The sequence below is a fragment of the Corapipo altera genome, unplaced genomic scaffold (assembly GCF_003945725.1).
Source record: "Corapipo altera isolate COAL_440 unplaced genomic scaffold, ASM394572v1 301, whole genome shotgun sequence".
Lineage (NCBI taxonomy): Eukaryota > Metazoa > Chordata > Aves > Passeriformes > Pipridae > Corapipo > Corapipo altera.
This window is the reverse complement of record NW_020884926.1, coordinates 4,609,166-4,630,510: the sequence shown is the minus strand read 5'-3', so window position 1 is coordinate 4,630,510 and position 21,345 is coordinate 4,609,166. Positions and strand designations below refer to the sequence as shown.

The 21,345-nt window shown below is 42.7% G+C and overlaps 3 protein-coding genes across 3 annotated transcripts in view; 1 reads left to right on the top strand and 2 right to left on the bottom strand.

Moving 5' to 3' along the window:
* The window catches only part of DHRS3 (dehydrogenase/reductase 3), an 84,539-nt gene that overhangs the window by 29,462 nt on the left and 33,732 nt on the right, over positions 1-21,345 (top strand). Inside the window, exons 2-3 of the mRNA XM_027658124.1 lie at positions 14,746-14,832; positions 20,890-20,946. Of these exons, the coding sequence (XP_027513925.1) occupies positions 14,817-14,832; positions 20,890-20,946 (73 nt within the window). The 5' untranslated portion in view covers positions 14,746-14,816. The remainder of the gene's footprint in view (positions 1-14,745; positions 14,833-20,889; positions 20,947-21,345) is intronic.
* Positions 1,795-7,806, bottom strand: LOC113954140 (arylacetamide deacetylase-like 4). Its single transcript, XM_027658121.1, has 4 exons — positions 7,651-7,806; positions 5,137-5,353; positions 4,163-4,226; positions 1,795-2,572 (listed from the first exon to the last, which is right to left on the bottom strand). Exons 1-4 carry the CDS (start codon positions 7,804-7,806, stop codon positions 1,795-1,797), a joined length of 1,215 nt encoding a protein of 404 aa, XP_027513922.1.
* Positions 12,486-18,964, bottom strand: LOC113954142 (arylacetamide deacetylase-like 4). Its single transcript, XM_027658123.1, has 4 exons — positions 18,794-18,964; positions 14,754-14,970; positions 13,970-14,033; positions 12,486-13,257 (listed from the first exon to the last, which is right to left on the bottom strand). Exons 1-4 carry the CDS (start codon positions 18,962-18,964, stop codon positions 12,486-12,488), a joined length of 1,224 nt encoding a protein of 407 aa, XP_027513924.1.

Genomic DNA, 21,345 nt, shown 5'->3' with positions numbered 1-21,345 from the left:
TCTTCAGCATGTCATCTTTGGGTTGTAATACCCATGAGAGGTTTGCCAGTTGTCAGCCTTTGTCTTAGCCTGACTGGATCTGTATTTCAGTGTCAGGAATGTACTGGTCTATCCCTTCATGGACAAAGTGCCACTGGTGTCACCTCAGCATTAGTGGCATGGGTTGCCCATATGAAAACCAGGCAGCATTCAGCAGTGTCAGTGAAGATGTGTGCCTAGAAATCAGGAAAGATTGGAAAGATTTTCTGGGTCTTTTCCTTATTCACACTGTATTCACTCAGAGAGGCCACATGGAAGATCCCTGTAAAATTTCCTCTCTTTCCCTGGCTGTGCTATGTGAGTGTGACTAAATGTCACTCATATTGTTCTGGCAGGCTTTATTTGCTCTTATGCTGAATATAAATCCCAGCCATGCAGAGCACTGCAGAATGTCCTTCCCTGGGCTGTGGGGTGTCTTGTGTCAGAACACCTTCCTCACATAACTGTCTGCAGCACTTTGCTTTTGGTCATAGCTTAAATAAGCCAGTGGGGGGCAGGAAATATATACAATAATATCAAGTACAGAGAATATTATTTGTAAATGACAGAACTGGAAATTTCCCTGACGAGAGGGACGGTGATTTTAGTGTGGGGAGTGTTCCAGGTGTTAATTTAAGCAAAGAGAGTCAGAAGTTTTGACTGTAAGTAAAATTGCATCCTCACCCCGCTTCATGCCTTTTTGCATCGTGCCTCCAAGTATAACTCACTGAAGAATTCAGGACAATAGAGTCTAGTGACATGATAAATTATTATAATTCAGGATATAAGACTATAATAGAAACTGAAATAATTACACTCTTCTACAGTTATAAATTCACCTCAGCACAGCGTCATTAAAACATTTACTGACATTTATTGACAATGTTGAGTACATTTCTAAGAAAACACCTTACACCCTTGTTATGCCATTTTATTTTGCATAGTTTTACTTATCATACATCTCTTGTTGTAAACAGCTTAAGATTGACATGAACTTTGATTTGGTTCTTTTTCCTTTCTCCTTCATTGTCCTTTCTCTGCGATGGCACTTTACAGTGTCCCTTTATGGAAAAGTCCTTCCTGCCCCAGGCACTGCAGGCCTAAACAATACAAGCTCTTTGTAACTGATATTGCTTTATATTCCCACATATCTTTTATCTATATATAAAATATATATGCATGGGTTTTTTTAGTAGGTGTTATTTTCCTTAACCAATACTTCTTATAACATCTGTAATTCCAGGCCTAACCATTTTTGTCTCCTCCTTTCCTTTCCTTCCCCTCCTTTCACTTATGTCCATGTTCACATTTTTCCTCCTGTATTCAGAACAGAGAACTCTTTAAGCTTGTTTCAAATTCAGCTCTCACCAGGCTTTCCTAAACCATTGCCTGTGCTCATTATACACTGACCCTGCAGATTTCATGCCCTGTTACCTGCCCCAGGTTGTCCTCAAACGTGGTTTGAGTTTTAATATTATCAGAACTTCATTAAACCAAACTGCATTGCAAACCCCTTGCTATGTGGACTGGATCTTTAATGGCTACAAGAGAAAACTGAAGAGTTGGTAGAGGAAGGAAATGTAAGTCCACCTGATTTTGCCTCTCCTGGAAGAAAATTAAGCAAAAGCCATCGTGAAATCAGCTTAACAGATAAAAAGAAGAACAGATGCAATGCAGAAATCTAAGGTGATGAGTTAAGGAAAATTGATTTTTTTAAAAAAATCTTTGTAAGCAATAAGATAGGAAGCAGGAAAGGAAAGAAGAAGAAATTAAATTTTACATCAATCTTAAAAAATTTACTACCTTATCCAGGCCTTTAATTCCAGATTTGAATGCTGCTCCCCCACCCAAAGTTGCTGAGAACACTGTTCCATGGAATCCCTCTTGCAGGTGGCACCAGCTCACTTTTATCCCATGATCCTCTAATCGTTTCTTGTACAGCAGTCCATCATCTCTGAGCACATCAAATTCACAGGTCAGAAGGAAAGTCTCAGGGACCTGAGCAACAACACTGTCTTCAGCCAACAGTGGTGAAAAAACAGGGTCAAAAATAGCCTTGGTATATGCATAGATTTCTTCTGAGGATGGATATGTTGGACTTGGTTTGTAACCTCTTGTTTTAAACTCTTGAGGGATGTAGTCAGGACTCACCCATTTCTGATACTTTGGCCTCAGGTCTTCTGGAACGTGGCGACCTTTAAATAGTTCTGGGAGGACAGACAAGTCTTTATTCATGTACTTCAAGCCCAGAACCAAAGTTCGTTCCTTTAACAAAATGGGGATTCTCTCGTTCTGCTGATAAGAAGGCAAATTAAAGTCCACACACTGGAGAAAAGGATAGATCAGGATTTGTGCTCTCAGCTTTGGGACATCCCTTCTGTTCACCAGGGCTTGGGCGACAGCAGCAGCGAGTGTCCCCCCACTGCTGTCCCCGCAGACGACGATGCGGGAAGGGTCGACGCCGTGGTCCTGGGCAGTCCTCAGGAAGTGGACGGTGGCAGTGACACAGTCCTCAAACTGGGCTGGGAAGGGGTGCTCAGGAGCCAAACGATACCTAAAGAGAATCAGCTGGGTTGGAAGGGACCTCTGAGATCATAAAGTCCAACCCTTGATCCAACCCCGCTGTGGTTCCCAGCCCTTGGCACTGATGCCACATCCAGTCTCATCTTAAAAACATCCAGGGACAGAGAATCTACCACTTCCCTGGGCAGCCCATTCCAATGGCTGACAACTCTCTCTGGAAAGAAATTCTTTCCTAAGAAACCTAAACCTCCCCTGGCACAGCTGGAGACCGAGCCCTCTTGTCTTGCTCATGGCTGCCTGGGAAAAGAGACCAACCCCCCCCTGGCTCCCCCCTCCTGTCAGGGAGTTGCAGAGAGTGAGGAGGTCTCCCCTGAGCCTCCTCTTCTCCAGGCTGAACAGCCCCAGCTCCCTCAGCCTCTCCTCACAGCACTTGTGCTCCAGTCCCTTCCCCAGCCTCGTTGCTCTTCTCTGGACCTGCTCCAGCCCCTCAATGTCCTTCCTGAGCTGAGGGCCCAGAACTGGACACAACACTCCAGGGGTGGCTTCAACCAGCGCTGAGTCCAGGGGAAGAATCACTTCCTTGGACCTGTTGGCCACACTGTTCCTGAGCCAGGCCAGGATCCATTGGCCCTTTTGGCCACCTGGGCACACTCTGGCTCATGTTCAGAGGAGTGAAAGTGTTTTAGCAGAGTCACAACCAGTGAATGGGCCCCTTGGCCTCTTGTCATTCATCTCCTCTCTGAAGACAGGAAAATATCCTGAGATCATAATTACAGCAAAGGAATTGATCCCAATTAGTGCTGCTGATGTATTATTTGCTGCTATTCATGTTTGGGAGAGTCAGAACACTGTTCTATCTTTACAAAATACTTCTCTATCTATCTTTTAGGTGACTAAAGGCATATGCAGAGCTCTTTTGGAATTAGCTGCCATGGCAAGTGTGTCTGAATCAGTTACAGCAATTCCAGTTAGAAACTGAAGTGAACATTTCCCAACACATTGTTAAAGAATATGAGCATAGAAGATTGATAATGACAATCTGAAAGGTTTACAGGGGTGTTCTGTAAGGTGAATTCTTTAAACAGAATCAATGAGGTATTGGTTCTTCTAGTATTTTAGCTTGCAAATAGCAATTAGTGCAATTGTAATCAATTTTCAAGACATCAACTCTTTTCCTGAACTTTTATAAATTGGTTCTCTTAAAAATTCATTACAATTAATTGGGAAAATACTTTTAATGTTCATCTCAGGTTGATTGCAAGTTAAATGTGGATATCCCTTCAGTTTTTCTCAGCTTCTAAAATGAGTATTTGGTGGCCTGGGCAACTGTGCTTATAACAGAAACACTTCAGGCTTTCAGCTTAAGGTGGTTTGCATATGGCTCTAGAAAACAAAAACATCCTCAGCTCCTAGCGGTGGCAACAAATTACAAAATTATTGTAATGCATTTCATTTGCAAATAAACAAGTGGGGATTAGTTGACTAATTCTTCTCAAGAGAAATTATTGCTGGTGAAACACGGGATCATTAAATGCAGGTGCTTTACAAGGAGCTCGGCTAAACGTTTACAAACCCAGGAGGAGGCACAGATTGCTCCCAGTGTGTGTCTGACTCCACTCACCCAACAGACACCACCACTGAATTGCTCTTCCTGGCCAAATAGCGGCACGTTCTTTCGTAGGCCCCTGGAAAACAAAACATTTCCACGGAACTGTAACTGGCTTTAAAAACAACTCGATGTTCTGAAACCCTGATCTCTGTGGTGTGACTCACGCCACACTGTGATTCTCTTGTCGTGGCACGGTCTAATCTGGGCACTGCTCATTATTCCCTTGCATCTGTGGGAATCTCCTTGCCAGTAAGAAACCTGGAATTTACACCAATGCATTGCTTTGGTCCCCTCTTTGAAAAGTCAGTTAATGGACAGCACCACTGCTGCCACTTCTAAAGTGGTTTTGAAAGCGAGAATTTGTTTAAAAAAACACAAAAAAACAAAAACAAAAAAACTCCTGCTAAATCCAGCACAAGAATTTTTCTTGTGCATGAGGCACCATCTCATCTCTTAGGCATTTCTATTTCAAACACCAAAACGTGTCTTGTTCTTGTTTGGCCACTATAAAGACCCACAGCAGGATACACACACAGAAGCTTGCACACACGTGTGAACACAAAATGGGTGCTTTAAAATAAGAAATAAAGTTCTAATGAGACTTTCAACTCTCCTCACAAGCATGAGGAGGAAGGAAAAAAATGATCAGAGAATATTCCAGAGAAAGGCAATTTAACATGATGCCTACTGCATGGAAATCAAATGATTCTGCTGTTCTGAAATTAATTTTGTTACTTATAGTGCTTAACCTACTATCTCTTCTGGTAATTTATGAAATACCAGATCAGATCAGAAACTCCATGATGGGTGGGTGTGGAGTCTCCCTCCCTGGAGATATTCCAGACCTGTCAGGACACAATCCTGTGCAGTGTGCTCCGGGATGACGCTGCTGGAGCAGAAAGGTGGGACCACTGTGGTCCCTTCCAGCCTCCCCCACCCCGTGACTCGTGTGCAGTCAGAGCTCATATTATATTTGGGTTACTTACGGATGCTTCCCAACCATCCAACTCCTCCATGGAAATAAAGGACTCCTCTTCTTTGGCTAGTGTTTGATGTTTTTGACTGGTAAATTCTTACTTTAACCCTTTCAAACCTTAAGTCCCTGATAAGAAGGTGTTTATCTTTCAGTGGTGGTATATTCTCCATTGTAGCCCTGAGGAAATGAACCTCTGAGACGATACCTACTTTGTCCAAAAATGTTGCCTGTTAATAAAAGAAACCAAAAATTAGTGCAAATTTCCACCTAAACTGGAGATTGATCATTAAAAAATTAAAGCTGCATGGTCAATTCAGTAGGAAAAAAAAGCAGCCATTAACAGTAGATAGAAGAAGGTGTCACATACTTCACTTTGTCAGGTGATTCAGAGCAAAATAAGGAGAGAGTAGTTACAGCATTTTATCTTTGGATGAAGAAACCTGGCCAATATTTTGTTTCCCAAGCTCACACTACTTTTAAACTTGCAGAAAAAAAAAAAAAATTCCATAGCATTTACCACAGCTGTCCTCCTGACCAAGAATAGCTGTGAACCCTGGCTTGATCTTCTCACAGCTCACTGATTCTTAATTAAACACTCGGGCTAAGGTTCTTATGGCACTCTGAGCTTGTCGACTTCATCGCATCCCATGGCTTTAAGCTGGTTCAGTTGTAGGCTGCTCTGCTCTATTCCTGCTCAACGGGAGAAGATGAGGTGGAATCACAGTGTTCCCACTCCACTGGAGTCAGTTTTGTGTGATTTCCACAGCAGAGATCTCCAACAAGCACTGGAATTAGTCGTGTTGCCGTTATTCGTGTATGTCAAAGAGGATTTCACTTGCAAAGGTCTGTGTGGATCCTAAAAACCCACCCTCGTGGCTTTCACCTCCCATTTCACAGACCTCAGGCAGCTCAATAATGTGGTCCTGTTAAATTTGGTGTAGGCATCCTATTTTAGGCCATCTGAGGAGCTGATCCCACATGCAGGAAGGATCGTCCTATGGCAAAGTTTTAGCCTCAAACTGAATCCTTCTGCAGAACTCCTGGTTTATGTCTGTGGGAAAATAATTTGATTTCTTTAATCTTCCATCTCCCTCCGGTATTTTCTTTCCTCACACTAATACCTTTGTAACAGCAAAGGTTAAACCTATTGGTATAGAATATAGAGATCTTCTTTGTCTTGGAAATACTGAAAAAATAGGAGTCCTAGGAGTCCTTCTCACTTCTCTCTCCTCTGTGTTTAGTGTTGGCTTTCGTCCCAGCTGGGGACTGGATGTACTAGTAAACTTTAATTTTCCATGAAGTTTTGACATCATGGATTGTCAGCCCTTGAAACGATTTGGCTACTTTGGCATAAGGAATTTGCCCAACAGCAAAAGCAAGAGTTGCTACACGACTTGAACTTGCATTTAAATTCTGGTTTAACTATCTATACATTAATATCCTTGTCTTTCTGCTCCTTTGAGTTGCTCGTGCCTGGCCAGCAGACAGGATACAAAATTGTAAGTTCAGAAGTTAAAAACTACATCAACCAGCAGCAAATTTCTAAATTCTGCAGTTTAACAAATGAATCACACAAAGACAAAACTTCGATGGATAAACGCACAGCTTTTAGAAAATCTGGAAGTTCACACGTTGTATATCAGTGGTAAGAAAATTAAATTTGACTTCAATTACTATCCTATTTTAGTGCTTTGCTGTCGTAGCAGTGTTGGGGCCTGGGTAGGGCAGGGCTCCAGAGCTGATGTGAGTCACCTCCTCGGGAGCTCTCTGCCTGACTGCAAACAAAACTTAATGAGCAACAGAGCAGAAAAAGGAAAGAATTAATAGCATTAGAACATAGAACTGAAGTGAAATGTAATGCACAAGCCAAAGAGACAAGTGAAAGAAAAGAAGCTTGGTTTAGGTATCACAGGAGAAGTGTTTTTAAGATGACAGAGGCAACAATTAATTCAGGACAGGATGATTGATGAAAAACAGAAAGACAAGTGCAAGTCCTGTTCTAGCTTTGAAGAGAAGCAAGGATGTAAAGCAAGGGAGGATCCAAAACATGCCAAAAACAACGACAGTGAAAGTCAGTTTATATATTATGTGTACTGCCTCAAAAAAGAAAGTCGTTTAGGCTCTTTGAAAGGCAAAAGACTGCGAATGTGGCAGCTCTCTCAGGCGGCCCGGGAGCAGAGTGACAGGGCTGTAGAGGAGGTCACAGACATCATCTGATTGCTCCCTCTGTAAGTCAGCACGGGGCGATACAGAGCAGAAATTCCACATACCCCGTGCACTTCCCTTCCAAGCCTTCCAGCACCGTCTTGAGGCAACAGGAACAACAAGCTAAAACACAGGCTGTCAGAAAAAAACTGGAAATTGCACAGAATTTCATTTTCCACATTTCTTTTGGTGCTGGATAGCACCATCTGCTCACATCACCAAATTAATCCAGCTGATTATATTTGAGCATTTACCCTAATCATTATCCCTCGAATAGAAATTAAATTAAAAACTCCAGCTTTAATCAAGTTTTACTCACCATACCAAACGCAAAGTTCAGCAAGTAATGAAGAACATAAAGCTTTCTTCGCTCACTGAATTCATGAGGAACTTCTGCCTTGTCATGTCCATAATAGAATGCTATTGCCACAAAAACAGTCAAAGCAGAGAGAAAAATGGCCAGGAGGAGTTCCATCTCTGTGCTGGTAGGAGCCCAGGGAGGAACCAGCTGTGGGCTCCCTCCCCTTTTTCAGGCTTTTGGATTCCTGAAGGTAAAGGCATGGGATTAGCAGTTCCCTTCACAGCTCATAATCCAGCTCTTAAAAATGCCAATAGGAAGATGAAAACATGTGGCAACCCAACCACACAATTAAACAGACAGTAGCAATTAGTCATGGGAGAGACTTGCACAAGCAGTTTTTCATATTCACAGCTACACAGGGCTGTGTTTTGAGGCCGTGCCCATCACAGCAGAACCACCACTGGATGGATCAGTGTAAGTTTAGAAGACAAAAACTTGTTTTGTCTCTCCCTGTTCCCTGATTAGGGGCAGATCTGTGTTACCTGTGAGTCCCCATGCAACAGCCCTCCTTGGTAAGCACCTTCAGAGCTGCTCAGTTTGCTGCTTTATTGTGCCTCCATGCCTTACCTCCTCAGACTTTCATTGAAATCAGGGTTCAGTGTTGCAAACACGTTTCATCACCCGTGATGACAGATTTTGGACTCTGCTGTGCCATTGCATCTCTGAGTCCAGTGGAGCCAGCAGCACCTGCAGCCTGCTGGGAGGGCTGTGTCTTGCCTCATCCTTGAAGGCTCTTCTCCTGCACCAACTGTTGTGTTTAGTTGGTTTGTGTTTGGTTTTTTTAGCAGCCTCTTGGCTGAACCTCGCAGTGCTGCAGTCTCTGTCTCCCCTGGGATATATTACATACAGGTGTCATTCCAGGTAGAAATATGATTCCAGCTGATGGAAACTACACTTGGACTTCATGGTTTCAGGGCTACTGGCACTGACTAGACATCAGGAGCCCACTCTTTCTGTGGAGAGCTTTAGGATCCGTGCCTTCCTCTGGAACTAACATATTTTTCCATGCAAAAATAATTAGTGATAAGATTTAACCTGAAACAAAAAGATCTGTAAAGCAAAGGTTTTCAGCTCCTGTGATGTCACCTTTGGGAACAGTGTGGTTTTTTAGCAGTCTGCTCAGACTGCGAAGGCAGCAGATTCTCATTCTGAAAAGTAGCAGTGTGGGTAAAATGACTGTGATTTTTTCTTTCCTTAAATAATAATAAAAAAATAATACAAGGGATGAGCTGCCCTTGAACTGTGTATTAAAATGGAACTCAACACAGAGAACCCCAGAGCTTTAGAGTGCATAATCCATGGCCTGCATATGAAAGACCTCAGGTTTGATTCCTGACTTTAGAAATTGTTTCTTAATTGTTTAGAATAAACAGGATGAAACTTCATATCTGGTGATTTCTGAGAAGCAGCAGATTCCCTCTGCCCAAACTGATTCTTCATTTTATCCAACAATCCTCTGTGGACTTTCACTTCCCAATGTCCCCCCTGACCCTCCCTCCACTGCCAGAAGCTTATTCACATGCTAATTACAAAATCAGGTTCTTTTTGGTTTATCCTCCTCGGCCGGCATTTGATGCCCAGCTTGATAAGGGATGCTGGTGAAAGGCTCTTTGCTCTTGGGCAATGGCAGTGGTGCAGTCAAACCACTCAGGACTGAGGTGCACAGAGGGTTCAGCTTTCCTATCGCTCAGACAAGAGCGTTGGGAAATACTGTTACACAAAACGTGATTGCAGCTCCCCTCTAGTAGTGACAGCAATTAATTGGCTAAACCGTGCTGTGCCAATGACTTAGGTGTGGTCTAAGTACACTTATCAGATCTGGCCCCTCTGGAGATCTAAGAAGAAGCCTTCTGACACCTGTGACAGATCCTTTGTGCTAAGGTTCTTAGCACCTGTGGTTCTTCTTTGTTCTTAATCTTTTTGGTGCCAGTTCACCAACAGCTGGCAGGTCTTGGACTCTTCCAGGCACGTTAACTAGATCCAGACATCACAGCACATCCCCCCTCACTCCAAGCCCAGGGGCTCCACACAAAGACCTGATGTGCTGGAATGTGGTACAAACTGTACGAGAAACAAACTAGTTTGTTCCTGAAGTAATAATGTGGTTTTTCTGCTTTGGGCATCGCAGGTGCACAAAGTCATACTTAATGTTTTATAAGCTGAGACTCAGTAATTTACAAGCTTGAGGCCCAGGGTGGAGAACCATTCCCTAAATAATCTTCCAAATGTATGCCCTCTCCAGCTTCTGAGAATTTCTTAACCTTCTCTCTTGCTCCTGTGAGACTGACCAGAGGATAGACCACGCCAAAGTCCTGTTTTCTCCTACCCCAGGAACTACCTTTCTCACTAATTTCCAGTGAGGAATTAAATGTCAGGGCCCAAAATCTTGTCAATCCTTAAGATTTTTTTCTGTTCTGTGGCTGCACATGCAAGGGGGACACAGAGACTGAGCCGGGTGTAACAGATATGAAACATTCCCTCACCTCATCTCCAGGCAGTCCCAGGGATTCTCCCTCTGGATCTTGGTGCTGATTAGGTGGCACCAGGAACTCCCTGTGAATGGGTGCCTGTACCGGGATACTGGGAAACCTTTCAGAGAAGGTGCTGTGTAAGCCAAGAAGCTCCTGTTGAGTTCTGCAGAGCGTGAGAGCCATCTGGTGCTGGAAGCCTGAACCTGAGACCTGAGCCAGCCTGGTCTGAGCTGGGAGCTTGATTGCTCTGACAAGGGCTGTTAACGGCTTTTGTGCCATAACTCCTGTGCACACTTGTGTCTGAGTGTATTTCCCTGTATTCATTCCTTTTGGAAGGACACTGGTGTGCATAATTCCGTAGGTGTCATTGATTGTCACGTTGATTGTCATTCACTGTGTTTTAGGTACTTGAAAGTTCCATGTTCTGGAAATTATAAAACTGTCTCCAAACATCTTATCTTAGCAAAGCATGACACAGAGCAGATCTGTAATTAATTAAAATAAATTAGAGGACAGGAAGTTCCATGGAGACAATTACATCTTGTGTCTTTCTAAAGTTTAGAAAATAAGGGAGTCGTGACTAAACAAGGAATACATTATTTCAGCACTTGCTGTTCTCTGCTTACCCATCTGCACTCCATGGTTATAACCCTTGATTAAAATGTGTGTGTTCAAGAGAGCTAATAATGCTGCTGCCATATTATAAAGGTAAATTTGGTATTATTTGTGGTAAATTAATGACTGACAGATAAAGGACTGTGGAAGAATCTCAGGAATAGATCAGTGCAGAGTTTTAACATTGGCCCATAAATGAGGTGTAAGCCCAGAAACTGCATAAAGGAAAGAAAACAATATTGCTGAACTGACAAGGAATATAATACTGTACTGAAGGATTGAGTATAAAATAGTATGAGATCTGTAACCATCTCATAACTTTTAAAATCCAAGGTGGAATTGTACAGACATCCTTATTTCTAGCACTTCCAACCTTCTCTGTACCTGCCAAGAGTCATAAAAAAACCAGGCCTGCTATGGAAGGTGCAAACAGAGAGACAGGAGTGAATAAAGATAAGCCTAACAACTCCCACAGGCTGGACTGCAGTTCATGTGGTCTCACCCAAACTACCTCTAGGCCAGCCTGCTCCAGCCCAGGTAACAGCACAGCCATGGTGGGACGGACAGGGATTAACTGCTCCAATATTCTCCAGCTTTCACATGGCTTTTGAGCACACACCAACTGCTGGACTGGCTTCAGCTCCCAACCTGTGAGCTGCTGAGCCACATCTTGAGAGCAGAAACCAAAATGAATCCCCAGCTTCACATCATGCCCTTGCATAACCAAGGCAAATCCTGAAATCCTCCAACAATGGAACATTTGGAACTCTTATCACATTATTTACTCCTGGAAGAATTTCTTTGAAGAGCAAATTGCTACTACCTGCAATAGGAAAAATGAACCAGATAAACTCTCTGTTGTGCCAACAGAACATGAAGAAATATAATTTCATTTTGCTGAGAGGGACTGGAGAAGGAGCATTCACAAGCAGCGACTTGTTGCTGCAGAAATCTGCACCAGCCCACCTGTCACCATATTTAATTTAACCCACCATCTTCTTCCTACTCACAGTTTGCCTGGGAGAGAACAGACATTACCAACCTCTCTCCACAGCTGTGCATGCATGGATATTACAGGTGCAGGGTGGTTGCACAATGTCAAATATTTTACAATGCCAAGGCACTGCGTGCCCAGCAGGGCTGCCATGCAATGGCAATTATCTGTGGTTACCAAAGCTGGATCTGTCCTAATAACAATATAACAACTGAGCTCAGATTTTTCTTTTCCTTCCTCTTTTTGGAATTATTTTGGCAGCTTCCACGCTGTTTACATATTATCTCCCCAAAATCCAGGTAAGCCAGTTGAAGTAGTGAAGGTACTTTCACTCTCCAGAGGTGTTGGGGGGGCACTTCCCTGTGCTGCCATGCTGACTTTGGGGGATTTTGCTCTCTGAGGGCATGGGTGTGCACACTGCTGATTACTCACACACTACTTGCTTTAGAATGTTTTTTTTATATGGTTTTTATTCTTTGATACATGAAGAGAACACAAATACTTACAATGCAAGAAGAGAACAGCAAAGCAAGCTTACAAAATAAAGAATTAAAATAAAAATACATGATGTTGCTAAGTTATAGCAGTAAAAATCAGAACTGAGCAGACCATGCTAATGTCAGAATTTCTTGCCTAGATTCTAACGTAAAAATAACTAGTAAATAGTTAATTGAATCACACTCTCTTTGCACAGCAGTATGAAAGAAAATATTTTAATAGCCTTTTATAAAGTCTACAGCGTGGTTCACCACTGTACTGGATGATGGAAAAGAGAAAATGCCATATCCAAAAAATCCTATTGTGCAGTGGAAGCCTTTTTCCACGTGGTGCCAGGTGACTCTTACATTGTTGTCCTCCAAGCGTTTCTTGAACAACAGCCCCTCGTCCCTGAGCACATCGTGCTCGCAGGTGACAATACAGGTGTCAGGGAGGTGACAAACAACAGCATCCTCTGCCAGCAGAGGGGAAACCCTGCACTTAAACAGCTCTGGGACCTCCTCGTGGACTCGGGGTAAGAATGAAGCGGGGGGCGGTGCTTTATAGCCCAGTTTAAACTCCTCCGGGATAAGATCGGGGTTTATCCATTTCCTGTATTTCAAATCCATACTCTCAGGAACATGAGAACCTGCCAGAATGGGTTCCTCCAGGGAGCAATCCTTACCCAGGTACTTGAGGATGTAGCGGACCGTGCGCTCCCGGGACAGGAAGGCAGCGAAAGCGTTTTTGTGGTGAGAGGGCAGATTGAAGTTCAGGGCTTGGAGAAAGGGAGAGATGAGCACCTGGGCACGGATCTTTGGCAGATCTGTCCTGGGCACCAGTTCCTGGCAAACACTGGCAGCGTATGTGCCTCCTACACTGTCCCCACAAACAATAACCCGAGCGGGATCCACCCCGTGGGCGTGTGCAGTCTGCAAGAAGTGCACAGTAACTGCGAGACATTCCAGAGACTGGGCTGGATACTTGTACTCAGGTGATAAATGATACCTGAGAGGCAGAAAATACAGCTGCTGTTACACACTGTTAAGAGTCTCGTCTTAAATACATCCCATGCAGTTGCAAAAACTCCCCCAAACCAGTATTGCTTACCTCGTTTAAAAGTTTCACATGCTGAAGCAAACCAGAACAGCTTCCCCTCCCTTTCCTTCTCAAAACCAATTCCTCCCAGCTTAATAAAATCCCTTAGTAATGGATCTTTTCACGGAAGAATTTGTTGGAAACTGAAGTTTCTTCCTACCACCAGCTATTTCCCACAAGCAAAACACCTTTAAAAGGCAGCAGTGGTCCATGCTGGTTTTAAAAGATCTTAGACTCATTATTTACTCCTTAAAATCACCCCCAGGTGATTTTAAACATCCCCCTTAAATATTAAAACCTGGCATTGGCCTTATAATTCCTTATTATCAAACAAAGGCGATGATTTTTGTGGTGATAGCAATGTAAAACAAAAAAAATCTCTTTGTTCCTCTGAAGAGAGCTGGCAAAAAAATTCCTTCTGTAACTCTTTCCCTGGATCAGGTATTTCCCATTGCCATCCCATGGCATGTGCTTGCTCCCACATATCAGCAGTGTGGGGTGGACAACACTTAGTTTCTGTTCTTATATTCAAAGAATTGTAAGTTCAGGGCTGTGTGGGAAGCAGGGGGAAAGCAGCAGAATTCTCCAGTTCTGGGATTAGCACTGGGAGGAGCTCACTTACCCAACAGACACAACCACTGAATCAGATTTTTTGGCTATGTACCGGCAGACTCTTTCATGGCTTCCTGAAGAAGAAATGTTGTTGATGTAATTAATATCTTAGAAAACTTCTGTCAGCATCATCCCCTATTTTTTTATGACTTATTGCCATGAGGTACTGTGGGCCCCTTGCCTATTTAGGGAATACCCAAATTTTTGCTAGGATAAAATAATCCAGACCTTTGGTCATCAGCACATGCTGTGAGGTTCATATATTTAGGGAGAGTGTTGATCTATGAGGAAAATAAGGATTTATCATCATTACTATTAGAGAATGAGCAATGATTTTAAACAGAGAGGGCAGAAATCAGTTTGGATGTAAGGAAAGACATTTTTTACAATGAAGGTGGGGAGGCCCTGGCACAGGTTGCCCAGAGAAGCTGTGGCTGCCCCATCCCTGGAAGTGTTCAAGGCCAGGTTGGAGGAGGCTTGGAGCAACCTGGGCTAGTGGAAGGTGTCCCTGCCCATGGCAGGGGGTGGAACAAGATGATTTTTAAGATACTTTCCAACCCCAACCATTTTTTGATCCTATGGTTCTATGATAAAAAGTGCTATATCCTATAAAAATAATTTAAATTCCAAGTAAGTGCAGATTAGAGAGTTTAAAAAGGCAGAATAAACATTAAGTGCTTTCTATCTCTCACTCTCTCAAATTAAGCTTTGGTCACTTCTTAGGTTCGGGAGAGTTTTTAAAAATATGCAGTTAACAATCCCAAATAACCATATTTTCTCTTTCAGTTCCTTACTGATGCTTCCGAAAATCCCGCATCCTCCATGGAAGAGGATGACCCCTCTCCGTTTGCCTGCAGATGCTTCTCTTGGGAGGTAAATCCTCACGGGCACCCCATCAAAATGCAGATCTCTGATGCAGAGCTGGGAATCCCCCAACACTGGCAGCCCATCTGTGATCAGCCTGAGCAGTGTGTGCTCCTCAACGATACCCAGACGGTTCAAGTTCTTTGCCTAGACAGATATAGCAGGAAAAGTGAGAAATTAATACAGGGAATACAAGTCTTCCCACTCTAGAAAGGCCACAACTTACCTTTTTCTATCCTATATTTGGGATAATTGTGTTGGTTATTTGCTCCTTTATAGGATTCCCATAAATAACTCAAGTGGCTTTGGGATTTCGGTTAAGGAAATAAAAATGCACATCTTCGTGGTTTCTGGAAGAATGTTCTAATACTTGTTCCATTAACTGTATTATATAAATGCCTTCTAACTCCTATGATCTGGATTTATCACAAGTAACAACAGGCATTTGCTGAGGTATGGAAGCTGGGAGGCCTGGGGCTCCTTTTCTGATCAGTGAAGAGAAAGAGGCATTTCTTGAGGACAGTTCCAATTTCAGGTGTGCTGAATCATGTTTTGGAGGTGTCTGTTCATCTCCATGGATTATGAAGGGAGGCTGTGTACTTTGGATACCTCAGTTAAAGGATTTAAGATTAGGTGGGGTGAAACCATCCCTCCCATGACAGGATTTAGTATAGTGGGAGAAAAAGGCTCCTGCCAGTCTGTGTGCAAGTTTGGGAAATTACTGGTGTTGGGTTGTCTCAATGGCACGGGGTCAGTGAGAACAAGCTTTAAGAAAATCACTGTGTCTCCAATCATTAGTGAGGGGCTGCTGGACTAAATGAAGAACTGATGAAAATGGTTCTGAATCTTATCTCCTTCCCCATCAGTGAAACCTCTGCCTTTTTCAACATCTCATATGAGATGACTCTGCAGTTAGTTCTTTACATCTAATCAGGGAAAAATCATATTCTGAAGACAGGAAAACAAACATTTTGAAAACAGGGAAGGTTTGCTAAATCTGTCAAAACATTTCCTTATCCAAGGCCAGGATAAGTCAGGTAGTCTAAAGATCACTCCAGAATCCTCCTTTACTTTGAACACATGTTTTAATGGATGTATTTCCTGCTAGGGACAACATTTTCCTTCCCATTACATGGGGACTTACATGCCCTTGTGGACCTTCTGGAATGGTGACAATCATCACAAGCCATTTGCAAATTGTATTGTTCTCTTCTGAGCTACAGAAATCTCTGTATCAATGCCTCACAAACTACAGGCCAGCTCTGCTGTTGTAAATTGTTCTTTCCAACCTTGTGTATCACAGATTGTTTCTTCCTAAAAAACTAGACCAGGCTGCAGCAAACAAGTTGGGTGAGGAGTAATAAAAGAAACAACCATGAGAAAGAAAATCAGTTAGAAACAAAGATGGGAACCCAGAGATGATCTGGAGTTCTTTCATAACACTGTGCCACAAATGCCAGCAGTGCTTGGGGTGGTTTAAGTCCCAGTTCCCTGAGACAAATGGGTAACTATAGGCACAGTTTTAGGTATCATGGCAAAGGGGAAGATTAATATAAGAGCCAAGGCAATTGTGGCAGAAACCACAGAGTGAGTATAACCTTCCCCAAACAGCAATCTTCTAAACTCTCATGACTCAAGTCATAACTTCTGTCAGAGTTATGGGTTTGGAATGGTTTGAAATTGGCAGAATTGCTGTTTAATCCTATCTGCATTTTCTAACACCCCTGAGTTTATCCAGAGCTTTCAGATGACAGTAATATATGTGATACACTTGGTATCAGAGCATCCTAGCTGAGGATCCTCTTTCCTTGTCTTAGGAGTTCCTGATGTTACAGAGACATCTCCAAATTCAGGGAAAACACTGTCATGAAGGAGAACAGGAATTAGGTGTGTACTCTGTTGAAAAACTTCTTGATCAATAATCATGAAATACTTCAGAACCAATATCAATACACTGAAAAGCCAAAAGGTTTGACTATTCCCAGACAGATGTGATCAGTGTTAGTAGGAGAAACACATTACATAAACCAGGTTCTAAAATGTGCATATGTGTATGACAAAGGGCATGTCAGCACAGCTTTTCTTGTGAAACAGGGTCTTTGAAAAACTATTTACTGGAACACCTAAATTCTGGCACAAGCTGGCTTTTTATGTGGAAGATCATATGGGGACCAGATTTTTACTGTAAAATAATTATGAAATCACATACCAACAAGCAAAACCCACTCAATTTGAGCTTCATGGACTTTGGGGCTGCATGAGACAGTCTTTCTGTCAGCCACTGTGAAGTGTTTGTGCTTTGCCAGCCAAAGTAATTCTCAGCAAAGCTTCCTATCACAGTGCAACATGGACAGTTGGTCTGAACACAGGAGTGTAAAGCAAAAGCCAGGATGGGAACTAGGAGGCTTCCTCTCCTCTCTTCCATTCGAGATTGTCATTGATTTCTTTATGACAGAGGATGTGCCCAGATGCAGCAGGAGCATCATCTGTGTGACACCTCTGGTGTCAGAGGTAAATATTTACCTGGTGATGCAGCTTTTCTGAGACATATTGCAAGTAAGGTGGGACAAAAGAGGAAAAGCCTGTCCTGTATTGCAGAAAAAAGAGATTTTTACTGCAACATACAGGACACACACAGTACTGGCACAGGAGGATGGCACAGCAAGAGCAGCATTCATCAGGATGAGCAGGGGAAGTTACCTGCACAAGGCATTATGCACTTAATAAGAAACCTGTGAAGTCCTCACTGCAAGGGCTGCTCCTGGGAGCATAAACATAAACCAGAAATTCACCCAAAGTACCAGCAGATGTCTAAGGGTTTTCAAAAGAAAATTAATCTATTGAGTGGATTCAATGCAGAGCAAATGGGGAAATGCATCTTGAAAACCATCCAAAAAAGGAAGCAGAAATTTAGGGAAGATATTATCAGTGAAGAGAGGATCTGTACTATCGCATAACAGACACCTGGGAGCTGTAAAAGTGGGTTAAGAGTGTCAACTGAAAGAATATTTTCACCCAGTGTGAGGTACCCAAGGTCAGCAGCCTCTTCTCTCAGGGTGGACAAAACAGGAAGGTACATGGGGCCTGGACCACTGGAGAACCAGGGACAATCCTGGATTTGGTGAATGCTGCTGTGTAGGTTCAAGCATCCCACTTAAATCTTTAATAGAAGATAATGCCCCAAATCACCCCTCAGGACGTGGCCCCTAATTATTGTGTTCTTTCTGTATAACTGGGGGATCAGAGAACATTCACTTGAGAGGAGCTTCATACAAACAGCAACGGAGCCACTCTGGGATTTTCCTGCAGGCTTTCTTTTGCCATGTTACCTGCAGGATGTGACAGGGCTTAGGCTGCTCCTGTGTGCTCCTGTTGCCTTTTTTGAAAGCTTTTTGGGCAGAAGCCCATAGCACAGTGAGTCTGGCTTACAGGTACTTAAATATAAAGTGATAACAGACATAGCTGAACCAGGAGTTCCATTAGATGACTTCTGGAGGTGTCTTCCAACCCACCTGATTCTATGGTATCTAACTAAAACTCAGTAATTCAGTCACTGCAGATTAAGAACAGAATGATGGGTAAGAAAATTACAGCAGCTAATTCAAAATTTAGGAAGCTGCCTTACTTATATCAGACTCCACTGAGATACAGAAACTTTGGTTACTATTATTCATGTAAATTATATCCACAGCCCTCCTGTCACCCACAGGACGAATAATTTCATTATAGAAGGCAATCAAATAACAATTGTGACATAAGAATGGATATCTCAATATTTAAAAGAACTCACCTCGTACTGGCTGCTTTTACATCAGTAATAGAACACCAAGTCAACCTTTGGCTTTTATCTTTAAACCTGTGTTACTGTGTGGCTCCCATTACAGGCAGTTGCAATATTTACATGCACATCTTCATTCTCCAGCTTTTCCTTTCCTGAAAATCCCAGTATCACAGAGCATGGTCAACTCACCAGAACTTCCACCAGAGCGTACATACAGTGATAAAAGCGGAGCTTTGATGGCTGGTCAACATCAGGAGGAATCTCTGCCTTGAAGGAATTATAATCTGTTACAATTAAAACCAGTAACACAAAAACAACCAGAATTCCTGCTATTAAAACCAGAGTATAATAGGATTCCATTGTTCTTTGGTGGGAATAATTTTTTAGACACTGATCTGACTCTGTCCGTATTTATATCCTCCAGACTGATTCCACAGAGAAGTAATTTGCACTTCAAGTTCCCTCCACCCTCCTCCTCCTCCAGAGAAGGCTCCAGGTGCTCACAAACATCCGGCCATGACAACTGCACTTGGCATGGTCACAGTTCATATGGAGCAGAATCACTTCCAGGAAGTGCCATTACTTTGTATATTCTGAAATTGCAAATGGACTTTATTTTTTATCTGGTCTAGTTGCGTTCTGCTTTATGAATAGCTCCCTGTGATTTTTTGCAAGTGAGTGTAATGATAACGGCCCTACTCCAGAGCCCAGGGAAGAGTGGCTGAGCTGGACTCCAGTCTCCATGCTCAGGAATTGTAGTGGTTCTGCTCTTGGAATAGGTCTGAAGGATGGTTTGAAGGCTTTTTGCTTAGTGCTGATCTCTCTCCCCTGCTCTCCTGCTGAGGCCACAACAGTTAGAACAGACATTCTGAACTCCATCTAGGACTCAGCCGCTTAGAAGCTGTAAAAGTCCAAGGAATTTTGCTTTTGGAGATCCATCCAGAGCTGTCAGTTATTTGGCAGCTCCCTCCCTCAGGGTGCAGGAAGGGTCTCTGGGCTCACCAATGGTCCAGTGACAGCAGAGGAAAACTTCCCCTTGGCTTGGAGAACTTTGGCCCTAACCCTGTGTGCTGATTCTGTCTGCAGACAGGATTTTGATGGCTTAACAACTCCATATTTTGGTATTTTTTTCCAAGACAACTCTACGTTGTCCACTGTTGTGATTCAGGGGTGATTAGACCACACTGTACCCGAATGCTTGGACCAAAGGAGGTGATGACAGTGAAGGAATGAGTGACCAGGTGCAACTCCACGGATTTCTGTCCACCATGTGACTGCACCAGACTTGTTTGGGTAACATTAAAAAGCTAACAAGAATCAGCTCAGCTTGACATAAGCAATACAATCTACATTTATCCCCTGAACACTCTGAAATATTCCTTTATCCCCACTAATCTCCCAGACACTGTGTTTTAAAACCCTTATAAAAGCTTGTAATCGTGGTCATAGAAGAGAAATACTCCACTTTATTCTTCATTTGGCTAACCAGGGATCTTGACTAAAAAAAGGTGAGTCCTTTCTAGCTTTTCTTATACACTTTAAAAGAGCAGAAAAAATATATCTGCTTAGAAAAATCCCATTTATGCAAAATATGCATTACAGGAAAGAGCAAGAAACGTCAAGGCGAACTAGTCAGTGGGGTAAAATAACATTTAGCTGTGTGGAATGAGTAAACAAGATGAGTCATAAGACGTAAAGTACCAGATGATAAGAGTGACAAGACTGGATTCTTAAGAGAAGAGGTGTGATCCTCAACTTCAGTGGAGGTCAGCAACTACAGCTGGTGGAATTATGGGGTTTAAAATTAAAAGAGAGTGAGAAGCTGTTAAGGTAGGAAGACCAAGAAATCCATGTAAGTTATAACATGGAACTCTCAGCTTAACTCAGCAGGCCTGGACCTTGTAATCACAACAGTCATCTTTGAAATACTGAAACAAATCATTCAACCAAGCTGGGGAACAACTGATCTCTTCCATCACTGAGAGGTGCAGGACACTTCACTGAGCCCCTCCCAACTTCCTATTCCATCCCAACCTTTGAGGGTACATCAACTGGAATGATCTTAAAAAACTCCAAACCAAAACAAAAAAAAACAAACATAAATTAAAGCAAAATTTAAGGCTACTTATATATTCTTAGAAGGAATATCTAGGTTGGGGTTTATTGAATTTAATGCAATCTTATTTCCCCACATCTATTCATATACCTGATCCATCCCAGCTTCCCAGCCTTTGCCAGCAGCATTCTCTTCCTAACATTGCTCCTCTTTTTGGCTTCCTTTGTAGAACTGTCAAGTTTGAAGAGCCTTAGGACAGTCAGAGGCCCTGAATTATTTCACCTTGGTATGTACTAGTGAAAAGAAATTACAGCTGCATGTAAGGAATTGTTTTAAAAAGACATTGTTAGAAAGAATTCAGGGAACATTTTATCCTGAGATTTCTTTCCTAAGCTCATTTAAAAGTTTCCAGTGCAAACTTGTTACAGGCATTAGCCTGCTGTTCAGTTTTTGTCAAAATCCATGTCACATTGGTTTAGGAGGATTTCAGGATTTTTCTCTAATTTTGAGGGCCTTAAGGACATAATTCTTGTGCCTCCCCAGCTCCTTGTGTGTCTTAGAAGTTTTGCCAGGACTGAGGAATTAGTCAGAGGGGATGGGTAAATATTGACTGGTATAAAAGTGAGGTAAATGCAGGGAAGAGAAGGTGAGTCCATCAGTTTAACAAATGCAGTCATTCCATTCC

Bases quoted from the DNA above. Each gene is read 5' to 3' on its own strand.
- LOC113954140 (XM_027658121.1), bottom strand. From the start codon at position 7,806: ATGGAACTCCTCCTGGCCATTTTTCTCTCTGCTTTGACTGTTTTTGTG. The intron at 4,227-5,136 runs GTAAGTAACCCA...TTTGTTTTCCAG, and splicing joins TGGATGGTTGGGAAGCATCC to GGGCCTACGAAAGAACGTGC. The intron at 2,573-4,162 runs GTGAGTGGAGTC...GATTCTCTTTAG, and splicing joins TCAGTGGTGGTGTCTGTTGG to GTATCGTTTGGCTCCTGAGC.
- LOC113954142 (XM_027658123.1), bottom strand. From the start codon at position 18,964: ATGGAATCCTATTATACTCTGGTTTTAATAGCAGGAATTCTGGTTGTT. The intron at 14,971-18,793 runs GTGAGTTGACCA...ATATCTGTCTAG, and splicing joins ACGCTCTGGTGGAAGTTCTG to GCAAAGAACTTGAACCGTCT. The intron at 13,258-13,969 runs GTAAGTGAGCTC...TCTGCCTCTCAG, and splicing joins TCAGTGGTTGTGTCTGTTGG to GTATCATTTATCACCTGAGT.